Genomic DNA, 19,981 nt, shown 5'->3' on the forward strand with positions numbered 1-19,981 from the left:
GGAGGCAGGGGTGCCCAAATGTTTCTTCTTGATGGCAACCTTCTCCAACTCATCCAATCTTGATCCAAATTCTGTCTCATTGACGTTCTCCTCTTGTCCACTTGAATTATCCCTTTGGTCTCTAGCCTTAAATATTTTCAATTAACTTTCTCCAAATTTGCTCTTCCTTGAAATTCAGTGTCCCTTGAGATTCACTTTTCAATATTCACCGCCTCTAAATCAAATAAAAGAGGTAGGACCCCATATAGAATTGCTTTTGATTTTGCATGGTCCTAAGTTGCAACACTAAATTCTCGCTTATAATCCTAGCCCAATCAAACCTTCTTTTTCCATTTTCAATTTCATCAGTAAAATAATACATCCAATTCTCGAATTGCATGCCTTGAGCTAAGGCCATGATCCAGCTAGGAAGTACAATGAGATCGTCGTACTCTAATTTGAAGTTTGACACGGTGAGCCTTAATGATCTGGTAACTCCCTTCTTGCGTTCGTGTAGCCAATCTTGCTTTAGATGAACGAAATAAGCCTCTTGGTTACCCTGGAATAACTTGGCTGCCTGATCCATCATTACTATTGTCATGCCTTTGTACTGGGGGATATTAAATGTTTCTTCGACCACTTGTCCACTGATGTTGGCCAACACTTTCTTCCTTTCATCAAAAATGATGGACTTACTAACCAAATCAATTCGAGATGCACAATTCTGGACAAGGCAAGGTAGGAGGGAAGGCTACTGCGTGTACAATTCTACTTTTGTAGATTTTCTTTGCCACGGGGGATTGTCCTTCCTTCAATCTGTCTTTCAACTGTATCATGTTTATTGTGCCGATATTGGTATCACTTATTTGCCTCACTTTCGAGAAGAAGGTGGTCTTAGGCATCATGTCTTCCTTGTCTTTTTTGGTGTTCGTTCCCTTTGGGTTCTTGCTTGCACTAACAGCTATCATCCTAGACACTTAGTTTTGCCCTTTCGTTCTAAGTGATGTGGACTACCCTTATCGATCTCCAACCTTCTTTCTATTGATGGAATCTAGTTTATTTTTGCCTCGCCAAGTCCTATCTCTACACTTATCAATCTCCAACCTTCAACCTAGGGATGAGATTACCACTTATTTCTGCCTCTTCGTTATCTTAGGATGGACTATACTTATATCTCCCGACTTCAACCTAGGGTGGTCTAGCTTATTTCTGCCTCGCCAAGTGTCCTATCATGAAATCTACAGTTATCTCTCCAAACTTCAGCCTATCAATGGGATGATGAAGTGGTGGATGATTAATGCAAGAAGAATAAAGGGAAACGAAACCAAGCAAGAACAAGGAATAAAATCCGCTTTTAGACCAATCTTCACCTCTAAAATGAATTTACTTTAATTTTGTCTTTACCAATAGCCGGGTTCTTTTTTGAATTTGGATCAGACCTTAGGAAATCAAGCCTCCTTGCGAAAAATAAAAATTTTGATCTCATTGAAATTGCCCATATTTTTGCCAAAAATCAGACTTTTGATCATGTATTTCCTCCAAGTAAAATTGCCTAGATCTGGTGCAAAAATTCGCAACCCTTTGCAAAAAAAATCAGTCTTTGAAAAATCGCAAAACAAGAAGAAGTTTCAAATCTGCCTCCAAGAAGAAAATCATCTACCAAGGAAGGAGAAAACTGCCAAAGAAAATCACCCAAGATTGCAAGCTGCCCCTCTAAGAGAAAAATCGCCAAGCATAGAAGAAAGTTACTCCTCCAAAAATCGCCAAACAAGAGAAGAAAGCTGAGATGGAATGAGGAAATGTGAGAGGGGGAGCCCTCTTATACCAAAATCCCCTTGCTCCCTCAAGCTCGCTGACTAGCCCTATAGGAGAGGAAAATCAAATTAGTGTTTTATTAATGGCCCAACTTTAAATGCAATGCTAAAATTAATTTTGCCCATAGTGAAATTTGCTCATTTAATTGCCGGTTGTGACCAAAACTTGCAAAATAAAATTAGGAAAGCCTTGGAGATGTTAAAATTTTCATTTAATAGCATATTGGTAGTTAAAATATCATTAAAATCGGATTTAGCAAGCTAAAATCAATTTTCAATTTTTTAATTTACCAATCTCTTTTAATATTTTAAAAATCTTCAAGGCAATTTTAACCAATTTAATGCAAAATTTTGCAATTAAGCCCACTTACCATTTTGCAATGCAATTTTAATTTTTTTCCAAAATAAATCATTCTCTCTAGCATCCAAAATTGATTTTCCAATTTAATTTCACTATCACAAAATTTTTTCTTTTCACCAAAAAATTCAAGATTTTCCAAAACAATTAAATCTAAAAAAAATTTCATTTTGAAAATGCTCAAGATTATACAATTACATCCAATTTTCAAAATCTGTATAAGTTCAAAAACTTTGTAAATTTATTCTACCGAGTATTGTTCTAACCATCAAAAATGTTGTCTTTGAAATTTGTTTGGCCTAAGGATAAAACTATATGTTCTGGAAAATAAAGTTAAGATCGGGTGAAAAATAAATCCAACCTCATCCCTCCTGGCTCGAAGGCGTCCAAAGTGTAAAATTTTCAAATCGAAAACTTTTGGACAACTCCAAAAAACTTGCTAAGGTAATCAATTTTTTTTTGAAAATCCGTAAAAATTGCCAAGGCTTGCCCAAAAAAGGGGGTCCCCAAATTTTTTGGGGCGATGGTGTGAAAACCTCACAACATTTAGCATCAACCCAAAGAAATGTTCCTGAACATTTCAAGAAATAAGTAACTTAGAACAAAGAATCTTAGGATGACCTATCCGAAAATCTACTTACGGACAAGCACTCAACAAGGGAAAGAGCTCTCAAGTTGATCCTAAGCACCCTGACCATGAGTTACGTGTGTGCAAATGATTTATTCCTCGCTCGACAAGAACTTGATAATTTCTCAAATCCATTAAACTTAGCTATTATAATATCTTTACTTCAAAAGCAACTTGGATAGAGCTTCGTTGCCAATCAAGCGTCTATAGCCTCGACGGAGTTATCGCTGTGGCACCACAATCACGATTCTACCTTTAGTGATTATTTTTATAGCACTGGTAGAGATGATTGCACACCCTTTAACCAAATTTTATCTTTATTTTCACTTTGATTTTGCCTTTCCTTTTTGCATAAATTCTCATTTTTTCTTTTCTCATGATATTTCTCTTTTTCCCAATCTTTTGTTTGGCTTGCGGGCAATGAAGCCTGCGGAGGGTTTGGAAGACTATAGTAGCGCTGAAGCAGGGGTATGATTTTTACTAAGTCCAACTTCACTTCAAGACATCAAGAACTCAGAGCAATTAAGTGTGAGTAGAATGTTGTAACCATGTCAAAGGTAACTTAAGAACCTCTATCGAGTTTGACCCAAATTTAGTACAAGTCCTATCATATACTAATGACTAAGCACATCCTTTAATCTCTGAACCTTGTCACACGCATTTGAGAAATGAACAAGACAAACTCCGTTTTGTCACCAAAAATGTAAAATCTACACACTTCGCCCATGAGTGATAACATGGACCCCCCTTTGCACTTGCAAAGGCCAAAACCAAAAGTGCTCTTCAACTAGGGAAGCTAAATGATCTTAAGTCAAATGATTTGATGCAAATCAAATCGAGCTCCCTCACAACACCTAAACTAAAAGAAATCTATTCTAACCAACTGAAAGGGAAACTTTAATCCACCCAATTAAAAGGAAACCTAATCTACCCAACTAGAAGGAAACTTAATCTAACCCACACACAAAAGCAAACTAAACTACTCTCCTAAACCAAATGGTCCAAGACAAACCTATCCTAACTATGTACAAGACCCTAAAGGTACAACACTAACTAATCTAATATATACACTGGATCTAACATGGTTTCTTAGGATGTTCAAAAGTAACAAGGTCTGGGTGATAGTTCTCAATCTCGCAAACTCATCCTTATACTCTGAAAATAATTTGGTCACCTCAAACTCAACCGCAAGAAAATTATCATTCAAGATCAACAATTGAGGAAATTCATTAGGACCATGATCCAACCACAAACAAGTCTTCTTTCCAAAATTTCCATAATCAAAATAACAACTTTTACAACTTTTAACATTAAGAGCTAGGGAAAGAAACAACCTGGCATGGCTTAAATTCAAATGGAACCTGCAAATTCTCCACGGCCCTAAGAGGTCAAAGTTGGTGGTGGACCATCCCAATAGCATCAACACCAAACCTGTGAGTGATCAAGGCAGGGTCATTCGTGAAATTAATTTTACTCATAGTGAAATTTGTTCATTTAATTGCCGGTTGTGACCAAAAATTGCAAAATAAAATTAGGAAGGCCTTGGAGATGTTAAAATTTTCATTTAATAACATTTTGGTAGTTAAAATATCATTAAAATCGGATTTAGCAAGCTAAAATCGATTTTCAATTTTTTAATTTACCAATCTCTTTTAATATTTTTAAAATCTTCAAGGCAATTTTAACCAATTTAATGCAAAATTTTGCAATTAAGCCCACTTTCCATTTTGAATGCAATTTTTAATTTTTTCCAAAATAAATCATTTTCTCTAGCATCCAAAATCGATTTTCCAATTTAATTTCACTATCACAAAATTTTTTCTTTTCACCAAAAAATTCAAGATTTTCCAAAACAATTAAATCTAAAAAAAATTTCATTTTGAAAATGCTCAAGATTATACAATTATATCCAATTTTCAAAATACGTCAAAGTCCAAAAAATTTGTAAATTTATTCTGCCCAGTATTGTTCTAACCATAGATGGAAGACTCGCCGGTTTTGGGATGGCGAGTAAATCGCCCAAAAACTCGCCTGCCAAAAAACTCGGCGTGAGTCCAAAAACTCGGCGAGTTATGTAAAAAAACTCGCGGTTCAGGGAACCCGCGACCAGACGCCTAAATAGGTCAAAATGCATTATTTTTTGCATTGTTTCTTTCATTTGTGTGGAGCAAAGAAGGTTTTAGCTGATTGCAAGTGATTAAAGGCAGATTGGAGTGGATTTTGGAGGATTCTAACCGAATTTAGAAGAGAAATTTCTTTCCAGGTATGTTCGTCTTATCATTGTTTGAAAACTTTTTATAGTTTTAAGCAAAGCTTTTATTGTTTTTGTTGTTGTTTGTAAATGATTTCAAATCATTTGAAAGTTGAAACCCTAGTGGCTAGTTGTTCTAAACTTCTAGCTTCTAAGTTCTAACTCTAAGTTCTAACTTTGTTTATTCGTTTTTCTATAAATTTAATTATTTATGTGTAGGGCAGCGGACAAGCATTAAAAAAACATGACAAACCCGCAAGAAGAGTGGCCACAAACACCATGCCCATCTGGATAGGCACTCGGCCTAAAAATGCAAGAGATAAGGCATGGCGGTATGCCTATGAAGCTCCAAGTCCAAATGATATTGGGAAGGTGATATGCATTCCCTGTGAGAGAATTATTTCTGGAGGCATAAACCGCCTCAAATGCCACCTTGCAAGCATAAAGAAACATGACTCAAATCCTTGTCTCAAGGTAATTGATGAAGAAAAAAGATTCATCCATGCCCTACTTGCAGCTGCTGAAGAGAAAAAATTGAATAGGGAGAGGGCAAAATTATCTATGAGGGCAGCCATAGCTGAATCTGAAGGAGCTCCTTTTGATATGCAAGAGGAAGAAGAAGCACTTGAGAACATACTAGGATCTCTTCGTGGCCCACGGATCCGCAAACAAAATTTCTCTTTTACCGGTTCCACTTCTTCTACATCTCCTACTTCTTCATCATCACCATCCGGATCCCCATCAGGGATAGGTGGTTATTTTGTGCCCAGGAACACACTTGAAGCACAACCATCATTAGAGGGCACTGCATGGTTTACGGAGGTGCATGAGCAAACTGATATTGCAGCAGCTGATTTTTGGTTTTTCAACAATATCTCAATGAATGCCGCTGATAGTCCCTATTGGGTCAATATGGTGAATGCAATGACAATATCAGGCAAAGGGTACAAGCCGCCTAATCGCAAGGATATGAGTGGAAGGTTAGTATTTTACTATTTAGTAATTGTAAATAATTGAGATTCACTTTAGTTCATTGTTATATTTTAAATCTTAATTGTTATAAATTATTTCCTAATTTTTTACTAACACTTACACTTTATTTAATATTACACTTAAATTTTGTAGGTTGCTTGACAAAGCGGTTGGTAGGGCAAGATTGTTGATAGAAGACCAAAAGAAAGAGTGGAAGAAGTATGGCTGCACCATTTTATCTGATGGGTGGACAGATGGAAGAAGTAGAACCATTATTAACTTCTTGATTGCTTGCAAAGATGATGTGGTGTTTTGGAAATCTGTCGATGCCTCCAACAAAGTGAAAAATGCAGCCACATTGGCTTTAATGTTGGAGAATGTTGTCATGGAGGTGGGAATAGAGAATGTGGTGCAAATAATCACAGATAATGCAGCAGCAGGTAGATTTAATTTTTTATATTTGAATCAATATGAATCATGAATGTAATGCTATGGTATTATTCAATTTAGATTTGATGTAATTTGTAAATACTAAATATGGAAAGTTTGTTACTGATTATTGATTTTTTGCTAATTTTTTAGGTAGAATCCTCCAAGAGAGGCATCCCACACTTTTTTGGTCACCTTGTGCAGCACATGTCCTTGACCTTCTTTTGGAGGACATAGGAAAACTTGATTGGGTGAATCCAGTTGTGGAAGATGCTAGGCGAGTCACGAAATATATCTATAATCACCCATGGGTTCTCAGTTTGATGAGAAAAGCCACTAAAGGCAAAGATTTGATGAGACCTGCTATGACAAGGTTTGCAACGGTCTTCTTGACGTTGCAAAGTATTCTTGACCACATATTGGCTTTGAAGCAAATGTTTGTGTGTGCTGATTGGGTTGCTTCACCTTACTCAAAGAAGCCCGAAGGAGAAGCTGTGGCACGAATAGTCTTTGATGATAGCTTTTTTGCAAAGGCTAAGGAGATTGTGGAGGTAACTTCATTATATTTTTAGTTTATTCAAGTTTCATTTTCAATTCATAACTTACTATGTTATTAACTAATTTGTATTTTTCAAATTTCAAATGTAGATGTCTCTACCCCTGGTTCTAGTCTTGCGCACATGTGATGGGCAACAATCCCCAATGGGAGGTCTTTATGAGGCTATGGATAGGGCGAAAGAGGCTGTTAGAAGTTACTATCACGGGGACAGTCTCAGATTTGACCCCATTTGGGAAATAATTGATAGGAGGTGGAACAATATGCTCCACCAACCTATTCATGCAGCAGGCTACTTCCTCAATCCCAAATTCAGGTACTATGATAACTGATTGTCCTTGAAGTTGGGATTTTAATAAGTCTTTATTTTACTTTACTTTTTAAGGTTGTGTAGTAAGACTTGATATCATTTTCTATTTGTTTTAGGGCTGATGATTCCTACTCAGATCCTAATGGAGAGGTCATGGAAGGTCTCTCTAAATGCATTGAGAGAATGATATCAAGTGAAGAGGAGAGAGACCTTATTGTGACCGAACAACAAATCTATGTGGAATCAAGGGGTCCTTTGTTCTCTTCTATGCTAGCAAAGAGAGCAAGATCTACTCAAGCACCAGGTAAAGCGTCAAACTTTAAAACTTTTGCTAATTGATAAGTTGTGCTTCTGATTTTGTTTTTTATTGCTTTATAACTTTTTAAATTTTGTTTTGCAGATGCTTGGTGGGCAAGTTGGGGTGGCAATACCCCCAATTTAAGGAAATTTGCTCTCAGAGTCCTATCCCAACCTTGTAGCTCATCCCATTGTGAGCGCAATTGGAGCTTATTTGAGTCCATCCATACAAAGAAAAGAAACAGAATGACTCAAAAATGGCTTAATGACCTTGTTTATGTGCACTATAATCTTAAGTTGCGCATAAAAAAGTCACAACTCTTAGAACTACCTGGTCCGCTTGATCTAGATGAGATAGATCCTTATTCTGATTGGACAGCACAGGAGCCAAGTCCATTTTTTACACTAGATGAGATCGCTGATTTGGAGAGGCAGGCCATGGAGGGGGAGGTTGACACTGATTTTCAGTTCACTATGGATGACATTGAGGATGAGGACGAGGATGATGATGATTCAGGCGAGGATCAGACATTACCATTAGGTGGAGATGCATCCTCTTCTAGGACGCCGAGCCAGTTAGTAGGGACGTCGAGCGAGGGGGCACAGCCACAGAGTTCACAGTCACGCAGCTCATGCCCACGGCACTTCTTCTAGGACTAGACCCCCTCGCTTTCCTGCTAGTGCAAGTGGAAAGAGGAAGATGTGATTGGCATTGTCACATTGTATTGATGTATTTAGACTTTTAGTATTTACTTCTAGTTTGACAGATTGAAACTATTTAGTAATTTACTATTTTGCTTCCTACCATGAGCATTCTGCATGAGAATGCAATTTTGTACGCATTATGCATTTATATATATCTAAACTTTGTTTCTTTCTTTTGTATTGTCTTTAATTAACTTATTAGATGCATCTTCTCATTAAATTTTGCAAAATAAATGTATTTTTAATTAAATTTCAGCAGTTTTTTAGGTTCTCGAGTTTTTCCCGAGTTTTTTTTTTAAATCGCCGAGTTTTTCCCGATTAAACTTTTGGGGGGCTTGGCGAGTTTTTGCTTTTGGCGAGTTTTCCAACTATGGTTCTAACCATCGAAAATGTTGTCTTTGAAGTTTGTTTGGCCTAAGGATAACATTATATGTTCCGGAAAATCAAATTTAAGACTGGGTAAAAAAATAAATCCAACCACATCCCTCTTGGCTTGAAGGCGTCCAAAGTGTAAAATTTTCAAATCGAAAACTTTTGGACAGCTCCAAAAAACTTGCTAAGGTAATCGAAAAAATTCCGAAAATCCGCAAAAATTGCCAAGGCTTGCCCGAAAAAGGAGGTCCCCAAAATTTTTGGGGCAATGGAGTGAAAACCTCACAACACAACTCTTTGTCTAATGGAAAAGAATCCACGAAGGGATTACATTGGAAACTAATTGTTCAACATGCTAATTGGAATACTTTAGATTTCCAAGTATATAACTATTCTGGCCATTTTTGTTTAGCAGAAAACTGGATTCAATAACTAGTAGCTAGTCACAGCTTCTGGTTTCATATGCAAAATACAAACTGTCTGTCTGGTCTTCTTGAACTCTTTTATCATATTTTAGCTTATTAGTGATATATCTGTCAATAACGGTTAAGTTTAAATGATGTTTTTCTTTTATGCTCTGAATCAACTGTTTGGATATTGCTATATGTTAATAGGCAGACCCAGCAGGCTGTATAAGCCTATAAGGTATACATCTAATCTTTTGCAGTTTTGGCCTTATTGTATGCCGTTTCCTCACCACCTATATACAACATAATTAGTCATAGGAATTTTCTTTTGATTGGGCTATATGATTCAAATGCTATGTCTGAACGATGACATATATCAAAATGAATATATTAGGCAATTGATAAATTTCATCCAGCTGTGCAATAATTTAGAGATGCCCAAGGGAAAACATACAAATGGGAGACCTGCCACATATCACATGTGGGAACTTATATTTATAGTATTTGTTTAGTTACAACTTATCAATTTTGTTGTTCAAAATATGTGTTTACTCACAGCTTATATATGTATTACAGATTATAAATGTTCATTGTTCTATGTATAGTGTATGTTGATTGGATTTTGTTGCTATAGAAAAACCAAATCTAGATATTGTCTAAGAGGAACATGAAACTTCATTAAAATATACCTCAATGTATAGAATTATGGGAGGAAGTTTTACCCACAATAACATACTGTTCCATATACAGTCTGTGCTAAACGATTGCAATAATAATTATACCCTGAACGAGTGAATGTTGGCAATCATCCTCACATAGAGCAACCGTCGCTAGTAGCTGATTAAGGATCCCCTGCTCTTTGGGATCTCTTCTAGGTTGATTCAATAGTTGACAATATTAAACATGCTGCAGAGTAGCCTCAATTATGACAAGCTCACTACATAGCAAAGGCGCTGCTTGATTTAGTTAAATCTACAAGAGTACCATGACATTGTTACTGGTAGTCCAAAGGTTGACATAGATAGAAAGACATTAATGGCTCCTACTCTTATTAGTATTCTACACCTTTAAAGTTGGTGAATATACTGTTGTATATTCCAGTAAACAACTAAGCATGCCTAATAATAGAACCAATTTGATTAGAAGCTAGTTGTACATTTTAAACTTATAGTCTTAAATAAAATAAGGAAGTTCTCCATTAAACTAACTCTTGTCAAGGGCAGTTGAACCCATAAAAAGGGAATGGGCATTATTAAGAAATTCTTAACAGCATAAGAGAAAATGAGTATTGTAAAAGTCAAGGTGAGGGAAAATAGGATGTATGTGCATAGGTAAACCTTGCACATATTTTAACAACAACATGAAAATAAGCACTAGTGATGTTCATAGTAGATATTTAGGAATGTAGCCTGGTTCGCTCGAGTGGGTGTACGACGGCGAAGAACTATTACGGATGGATAGAATCCTGGAAAGATTCTGTTCCCACATCAGTTACATCAAACAATTATAAACCAAAACTACATATCAAAAGTGAGTAGTTCAAGGGTCTTGATCCCGTGGATACGAGTATGTAGGCAGCCTGGTAGGCGAAGAGATGCCTCCAGTGTGCAAATGCCTTGGACATAGTTAGGTAGTACTTAACCATTTTAACACATTTTAAATTAACTCAACAAAACTAAATATTCTCAGGAAGGTACCTATACTTGGCTGATTGCTTGAAAACTGAGAGAGGGTATAGGACTTAGAAATCTCTTGGTAGTCTAGCACCTAGCTTTATGCTCGAAACCCAAGGAAGGGTGTTGACTTGTATTAACCTTGCTAAGAACCTTGGCACACCCGGGGCTGGCTGTGGAATTCTGGCAAGCAACCTTGGACTTGGATGGTCCCAAAGGGTGAAAAAACTTTGATCAGAGCACATTAATACTTTTGTCCATACAAAAACTATCCAAGATGGATGGAAAAAGACCATTTAAAACACTTAGCTATTTACATTCCATATATATTGAGAAGTCAATTGAATGACCAAATTGTTTCCCTAGATAGAAGACTCCGGATGGCTCAATAAAATTATGTCCTGGATTACTGAATAGGTTTAGGTCAAATTAATATTTAGGTTTGTAAAATTCTAGAAGTCATTTATGTTTAGATATTTCTAGAAAAGTCTATTTGGTATTATGTCAGCTAATTTAGATGTTTCCGGAAACAATCAAAGACCTCTATAAATAGAGACATCTTGTAATGTTATTGATATGAACAAAATGTAATTGATATGGACAAAATGGTTAATGAAATATATTAGTGCCCCAACACATTGAGTATTTTTCCATTTTAGTTTATTTGTCCATCCACCTTTCACAAGGTGTATTACAATTGTTGTGGGTATCTACAATTTGTATTAGAGCCAGGTTAAGAAAATCTTGTCACCATTTGTGACAGATGAATTAGAGTCAAGTTAATTGGGAGAATCCTGCCAACCTTTTTGACAGAAGCAGCCAATCAAGGGATAGCTGAAGAAGGAAGGAATTTGTTTGTCACCATTTGTGACAGCAAATAGATTTTTTTATTTTGCAGAGCAAGGTTATTTGGAGAACCCTGTCCCCATTTGTGACAGATGAAGCTATCAAGGGGTAGCTGAAAGAAGACATGAATTTGATCAAGGTTATTATTGAATCCTTTCACAGGCATTTGTGACAGATGAGGCAAGATTATCAATGGATCCTATGAAAAGAGGAAATCGTTGATAAAAGATTCAGCCAATTACTGACAAAATGTTTGTAGAAATTAAAGGCAGCAACCTTGGAAGACAAAAGCAGTCACACATCTTGGTAGATGAGGCAAACCGCAGTCATGTATTCACAAAGGCATTAACAGAATGAAGATTATTGAAAAATGGCATTTTGGCATCAGGCCAAAGAAAGGATTTAGATTTGTATGCAACAACATTTGATGTTGAAATTAGGGGAGAGTGTTGGAATGTGTAATTTCCTCCTCAAATGAAATGTAAAAGCATAATAGAGCATTCTAGAAATTCTTGGATTACCGAATAAGGTTAGGTCAAATTAATAATTAGGTTTCTAAAATTCTAGAAGTCATTTGTGTTTAGATATTTCTAGAAAAGTCTATTTGGTCTTAGGTTGGCTAATTTAGATGTTTTCAGAAACAATCACAGACCTCTATAAATAGAGGCATCTTGTAATGTTATTGATATGGACAAAATGGTTAATGAAATATATTAGTACCCCAACACATTATTTTTCCATTTTAGTTTGTTTTGTCCATCCACCTTTCACAAGGTGTATTCAACTGTTGTGGGTATCTAGTTTGTGCTAAACGATTGCAATAATAATTTTATTTGTAAACGAGTGAATGTTGGCAATCATCCTCACATAGAGCGACCATTGCTAGTCACTGACAAAGGATCCCCTTCTCTTTGGGATCTCTTCTAGGTTGATTCAATAGTTGACAATATTAAACATGCCGCAGACTAGCCTTATCACCACATAGCAAAGGTGCTGCTCGATTTAGTTAAGTTTACAAGAGTACCATGACATTGTTACTGGTAGTCCAAAGGTTGACATAGATAGAAAGACATTAATGGTTCCTTCTCATATTAGTTTTCTACAACTTTAAATTTGGTGAATACACTGTTGTATATTCCAGTAAACAACTAAGCATCCCTAATAATAGAACCAATTTGATTAGAAGCTAGTTGTACATTTTGAACTTATAGTTCCTAAAGAAAAAAAGGAAGTTCTCCATTAAACTAACTCTTGTCAAGGGCAGTTGAACCCATAAAAAGGGAATGAGCATTATTAGGAAATTCTTAACAGCCTAAGAGAAAATGACTATTGTAAATGTCAAGGTGAGGGAAAATAGGATGTATGCGCATAGGTAAACTTTGCACATATTTTAACAACATGAAAATAAGCACTGGTGATGTTCATAGTAGATTTTTAGGAATGTTGCCTAATTCGCTCGAGTGACTGTATGACGGTGAAGAATTGTTACGGGTGGATAGAATCCTAAAAGTATTCCGTTACTACACCAGTTACATCAAACTAATGTAGCAAGACTTGGACTCGGCAAGGGTAACTTGACTCGTGACCCGGCTCTGCGGTGACTCGGCAAAGTGAAAAAACCTTGAAATTTTGAGATTTTTTAGGATTTAAAGAACATTCCATGCACCTATTATTGAATAAAGCGTAAAGACACAATAACATCATTAAATAGAAGATAATTTGATCATAATAAACATACTTAAAGTTAAAACTTAAAAGTCAAACATCGATTACATAAGTACAATACTACAAACTTACAAAGGTAAATTGCTAAAAGTAAATACTATATTACTAGTAATTAAAGTCAAACTAAGATAAATCCATGCAAACCATCAAAATGTATATATATTATCATTTATGCATTATGAAATCCAACACATCAAGATTCAATAGTCATCATCAAATTCAAATGGTCCAAATGCTGATCATATATTAAATTAAACTGTTAAACAAAAAGTTAAAACAAGACTATAAGTCTATAGCTATGGCTCCTAGTCGGAGTCATCATCATCCACATCCTCAGGCTCATCCTCATCATCATCATCATCGTCATCATCATCCTCATCCTCATCCCCAACCTCAGCCTCAACTTCAGGCTCAGTATAGTCTATAAAATGCCTCTTAGTAAGGTGTCTAAGGTAGGTTCTGGATGGCTCAGTAGCCATAGCATCAGCCTGTGAAGTGCCTCTAGGATCAATTGTACTCTCTACCTCTGGCTCTGCCAATGTATGTGAGGTGCCACTAGGAACAACTGGAGCTCTCTGGTCCTCTGCTGCCATAGCCACAGCCTCAGCCTAGTCCTCTCTATTTGCCTGGTCAAGCCATTGTAGGTCCTCATCATCAAAGACAGGATCAGTAGCCTCAATGATCCAATCAGACTTTGGATCAACCTCCTTTAGAGTAATCGGAGAGTTGTCACTATCCAAAATCTCCCTGATCCTAATGCGCAGGTTGTAGTGCACAAAGACTAGACTATTCATTTTCTGTACAGACAACCTGTTACGCCTCTTCGAGTGGATGTGCTCGAACATGCTCCAGTTGCGCTCACATCTAGAAGCGCTACTTGGCTGGCTCAAAATGTGGATGGCGATTTGCTGAAGGTTTTTGGTTGAAGGCCCAAACATTTGCCACCATCTATCTGAATTTTGAAAAAAGGAAAACAAAAATATATTAGTCTCATTTCAAAATTTGAACTTTAAGTTTAAAGCTAGAAATTTAGAAACTAGATTGTATAAGGCTTAAGCTGCAATCTTTACCTCGCTGCAATTTTGTACGACCTTCTTTGCAAATTTGACTTGAAAAAATGGGCCCTGATGCATTATTATAGGCATCCATCTCAAGCAATATATCTGTGGGATTAGGGGACATCTTCGATATCACTGTGTATAGGCCACTAAGAACCTCCTCATCTGCCTTGAAATCATCACGGAAACGGTATGCCGAATTGAGGTAATAGGCTGCTGCGTGGATGGGCTTATGAAGCTGATTTTGCCATCTCCTATCAATTATGTCCCGAATAGGGCCATAGTTTTCCTCAACTCCTACATATTTGGCCTTAGTAGTCTCCTTGACCCTATCCATGCCCTCATAAATGTATCTCCCATATAGGGCTTCTCGCCATCAACAACTCGTAGGAGGGCTACAAGGGGCTCGGTGATCTACAAAAGAATTAAACAAAAAAAAACAATTTAGTGAATGCTGAAACTTTGCAAAGTTGCACAATGAAAATAAAAAAAAAAAATGTATGAGACAAATTAATTTATAAAATTTTAAGACTTAAGCTTTTAAAATTTAAAATTTAAATTTAAATTACCTCCACAATATTACGAGGTAATTGGTAAATACTTGCTTATCAATAACAGAGACCGAAAGGTCAATTTATACAAAAGGAAGAGACGATGTTTCCTTAGGAAACGATCGTAAAGAATAGAAACATTCTATTCCAGAGAAAGCAAACTAAAGCTAAAGATATTTACAAGATAACCATTAACTAATAATAGACGTCTTATCTATTATTTTAATACACAATCTTCGAACATGGCTCCCAAAAATCATTATCATCATAAATGCATTTTGTTGCATCTATCCCTGCAGGGTTGCTGACAAAGGAGGAGGAACTCCATTTTGGAGCAACAAACATGCACCTCAACTCTAACCTTGAACTCAACAAGGGTTTTAGTGTGATAAAATTAGAGGCAAATCTTGTGATACCAGGACGAGCCAACTCCTTTCCCTTCATGTATTTCCTCATAGTGATGAGGACCAAGGCATGATTATAGATGAACTTACAAAGATTTTTGGCCTTGGTAACACATGATTTCACCCATACAAGCTTGCCAATATCCTCTAACATGAGGTTGATGCAATGGGCCGCACATGGAGTCCAAAAGATTTTTGGGTGTCTCTCCATCAATAGTTTTCCTACAACAATTTTAAATTAGTTAGTAAACAATGAAATTTTTTGATGTATTTCAAAATTTTTAATTTTCAAAATTTAATGAAAAACTAAAACAAATTTTTTAAAAGTAGAACTTAGAAAGTTAGAAGTTAAAATTTTACCTGCAGCAACATAATTAGCTGCATTATCTGTCACTACTTGGACAACATTGTCTTCCCCCACCTCCCTTATGACCTCCTCAATTGTCTCACATAAGAATTTTGCATTTTTCACACATGAGGAAGCATCTATGGACCTCAAAAACATGGTGGATCCTGAAAGTGAAAATTAAACAAAATAATTATCATTCAAGAATCAATACTCAATAAAACAAAATTTTCGTTATTCAATAATAGTATACATTAAATTTTAGACTTCAAGAAGTAGAGCATGATGAATTACCTCCGCTAGAAACAAGAAAATTTAGGAAGGTTTTGGACCTCCTATCTGTCCATCCATCTGTCATGATGGTACACCCCTTTTGGCTCCAAATCTTTTTGTGGTCCTCCAACTCAAGTTTCATCTCTTCAACCATATCTAGCAAGAGGGGGCCACTCAACTCATCTTCAGTGGGGGCTTTGAACCCCGCACCACAGATGGAAACTGCATCAATCATCCCCTGCCAATAAGGAGTCCTATTACATTTATAAAAACATTTTAATTAGCATATTTCAAATTTTCAACATCAAGTTAAAAGTATAAAATTGAATATAAATTTTAAAACTTAAAACGTAAAACAATCAAATATAAATGAAGTAAAAAACTTGAAGTACCTGGCTGCTATAAATGGAATGTCGCAGAAAAATCGAAACTTGCAAATTGCTCTTACTCCAGCCATGTATCTCCCTATTCCAGCCCATGCTCTCAAGCGAGGGTTGTGCACTAGGAGTGGTACGCAGTACAAAAAAGTTGTCCAACTTACTAGATTTTTTGACTCTAGGACGAAAGGTAAAGCCAACACTACTAGAAGGGGCAGCAGCAGTAGCATCACTAGAAGTGCAAGGAATAGATGTAGAAGAAGCACGAGCAACAAAAGCACTAGGACGATAGGGGGGACGGGAAGAACCTTCTCCAACACAGCCTACTGACTCAGAAACATTTGCAGATGAGCGTGGAAGGGAACTAGAACCAATTTGAGCTAACTCTTCTGATTGTTTTCTTTTTAATTCTTTTTGTTGTTCATATTTTTCCAAGGCTACATAACAAAAACGTTGAGCCTCAACAGTTGCAGCTCCACAAGGCTCAATATCATGACCACGTAAGCCAACAATATGGTATTTTAATCTATTTATCCCCCCACTATTAATGGTTTTGCAAAATAGGCATTTTGTTTGAGTTCTCTTTTTACTTGGAAATTCTATGGTGAACTTCCAACACTCATCTTTTTTGTTGCCTTTAGAGAGCTTGGGTTTTTTACCTCCAGAAGCCATTATGACTTAATTAAGGAAAAATGTAAAGGTTTCTGCAATAAGACATTTTAGACCAAATATTACCATTTCAGCATTGCATTTTATGAAGATCTAAAGTTATAAAAAAGCTCATAAACAAACAAAAAAAATTCATGCAAAAAACCCATAAGCATAGACAAAAAAATCATCAAAATCTAAACAATCAAGTCTTACCTCTTTCAAATGCTTTGGGAAGTGTTGAGAAGAGCTCGTATAAACTCCTTGATGATCTAAATGCAAGCTCCAATGTCACAAATGCAAGCTTTTCTCCTCCTCCTTTCAGCTGGTTGCAAAACAAGAAAACTCTATTTCTCTTCTACCTCTCTCTCTCTTTATTCTTTTCACTATAGACTGTTATGGGAGCCCTCTTAGGGTTATATGAGTGAGAAATGTAAAAAAAAACATTAAAAAAACTTGTAAAAATTTATATTTTAATAGCCGGATTTAGAGCCTGTCGCGACCGAGTCAAGATGGGCCGGGCAAGTCACGTGAGTCACGCGAGTCACTCCTCGTGACTCTCCGCTCGCGGGTCACGAGTCATTGTGACTCGGCGAGGTCAGCGCGGCTCGCTGACTCGCGTGACTCGCCGTGAGTCACATTACCCTGCATCAAACAATTATAAACAAGAAGTACATATCGAAAGTGAGTAGTTCAAGGATCTTGATCCCGTGGATAAGGGTATGTAGGCAGCTTGGTAGGCAAAGAGATGCCTCTAGTGTGCAAATGCCTTGGACATAGTTAGGTAGTACTTAATCATTTTAGCATATTTTAAATTAACTCAACAAAACTAAATATTCTTAGGAAGGTACCTATAATTCGCCGATTGCCTGAAAACCGAGAGAGGGTATAGGACTTAGAAATCTCTCGATAGTCTAGCGCCTAGCTATATGCCCAAGACCCAAGGAAGGGTGCTGACTTGTGTTAACCTTGGCACACCCGTGGGCTGGCTGTGAAATTTTGGCAAGCAACCTTGGACCCAGATGGTCCTGAAGGGTGAAAAGCCTTCGATCAGAGTACATTAATATTCTTGTCCATACAAAAACCATCCTGGATGGACGGAAAAAGGCCATTCAAAACACTTAGCTATTTACATTCCATACATTCCATATATATTGAGAAATCAACTAGATGACCAAATTGTTGCCCTAGATAGAAGAGCCTGGATGGCTAAATAAAATTATGTCTTGCATGAACTTGCCTACTGAGCATCCAATAAGTAAAAAAAAAAACGAAAAAAATTAATATTGTGTCTTTTTTGTTGATTTGTTAAGATCTTCTTTTGGTAAATCTGTTATTCATTTCCGAGGACAGGTTGGGTCCTTACAACTAGCAAGAAGCAGCACGTGGTGGCTAATTCCTTGACAAAAGCTGAGCATTGAGGAACAAGTAAGGCAGCTTGTAAGGTAGTTTGGCTTCGGAGGATGCTTTCATATGCATACTTCTCAAGGAGATCCCACTCTATCTTTTTGTGACAATCAAGGGGTGCTCAAACTAGCTAACAATCCAGTCCTCCACGAGAGAACTGGACATGTTTGACCTTTATTGTCATTTCATTTGGCTGCTGGTTGAAGATAGATCAGTTCGGTTGTGGTATGTTCAGACTGTGGATCAGACAACATATATTCTCACCAAGTCTCTGAGGACGGACAAGTTTGCAAAATTAATGGGGGCAACTTGTTGTAATTTATAGAGTAACCATTGAGGGAGGGTATCTGAATAATATCTTTATTATTTCTTATTTAATGGTCAATATTATAACTTAGTATTCATAATAGATACTTTCTATGTTACGATTGTTTCATTATGGAAACATCTACTCTTGTACTCCTATAAATGATTGTTTGATCATTCATTCAATTGATTCATTATTTTACCAATTACTTGCGTAATAGTCTTAGCTTCTTTGTGCTCCTCAAACATTATATCGAGATATGCATATCTATAAACTGATCTTGAAAGAACAATTAAAGAAGCTAGAGGTGCACAATATCATACGGTAAGAAGAAGTTGAGATTCGAAATGAAGTACCCATCAATTGCAGCTGTTGAGTATTGTTCTATAGCTAAAGTGCATTCTCCCAGAAATATCTAAAATGAAACCTTGCACCCCAGGTTTTGGCATGAAATATATGTTACAAGTGTGTGTTAAAGGTTCTTTCTTGCAATATTTGACCACTGTCATGAATTAGAAGTTGTTGTTTCTCCATCCGTGCCATCTTTCCCTACAAAACTGTTAACAGAAGCCAATGCAGAGAATAAAACTTGCCTTTGTCTTACTAATGCACACCATGCAGAATTTACACAGCATGCTTACCTTTAGCTACGCTCATCTACCTACCATGAAATAAATAACAGTACCATACTCATCTACCTACCATGAAATAAATAACAGTACCATACTCCAATCTACATTCTATCAAATCTGAGCACCACCTTACAATGTAATGATTGGTACATGTTGAACTGTCCGCCAACATGCCTATAGGCAGTTTAAATGTGTCACCATGGCTTAAGATCACCTTTAAAAAATATAAGCTGAGGGGGCTTTAACATTCATTCTAACTCTAAACCTTGTCAAGCGCTAGCTCAATTGTTACATGTGGCTGTAAGAGGATTTTGATTTACAACTTCATTGGTCAGATGACCTGCAATAGAGTTTAAATGCCCTCTGCAATGTCCAAAACTGACAGAAGCAAGAATTTCTTTAAATTTCTAGCTTCCTCTGCTTAAAGTTCCAATTTCCAGCCTGGACTATTTTCTTTGATTATCACATTGATAACATGAAGGGGGTCACCTTTGTCTTTCAATTTTCTAATGTTATGAGAAACCACTGCACCTAAACATGCAATTAATGATTCTCATTCCATTTCATAATTCAAAGGAAAGCCTGGGAAGAGATAGCCTATATAGAATAGATCACTTTGTGAGGTTCTAATAGAAATACCTTCCTCTACCATTTTT

The 19,981-nt window shown here is 36.6% G+C and overlaps 1 protein-coding gene and 1 pseudogene across 2 annotated transcripts in view; both read left to right on the plus strand.

Moving 5' to 3' along the window:
* LOC149566791 (DUF21 domain-containing protein At1g55930, chloroplastic-like) overlaps nt 1-19,981 on the plus strand; it is a 209,986-nt pseudogene that overhangs the window by 65,604 nt on the left and 124,401 nt on the right. The window lies entirely within an intron of this gene.
* Nucleotides 5,170-8,473, plus strand: LOC149566792 (uncharacterized). Its single transcript, XM_089820105.1, has 6 exons — nt 5,170-6,010; nt 6,156-6,442; nt 6,585-6,982; nt 7,080-7,303; nt 7,414-7,601; nt 7,698-8,473. Exons 1-6 carry the CDS (start codon nt 5,310-5,312, stop codon nt 8,246-8,248), a joined length of 2,349 nt encoding a protein of 782 aa, XP_089676231.1. The 5' UTR covers nt 5,170-5,309; the 3' UTR covers nt 8,249-8,473.

Source organism: Cupressus sempervirens, chromosome 3 (genome assembly GCF_028749045.1).
Source record: "Cupressus sempervirens isolate cs-2001-9-10 chromosome 3, ASM2874904v1, whole genome shotgun sequence".
Classification (NCBI taxonomy): domain Eukaryota; kingdom Viridiplantae; phylum Streptophyta; class Pinopsida; order Cupressales; family Cupressaceae; genus Cupressus; species Cupressus sempervirens.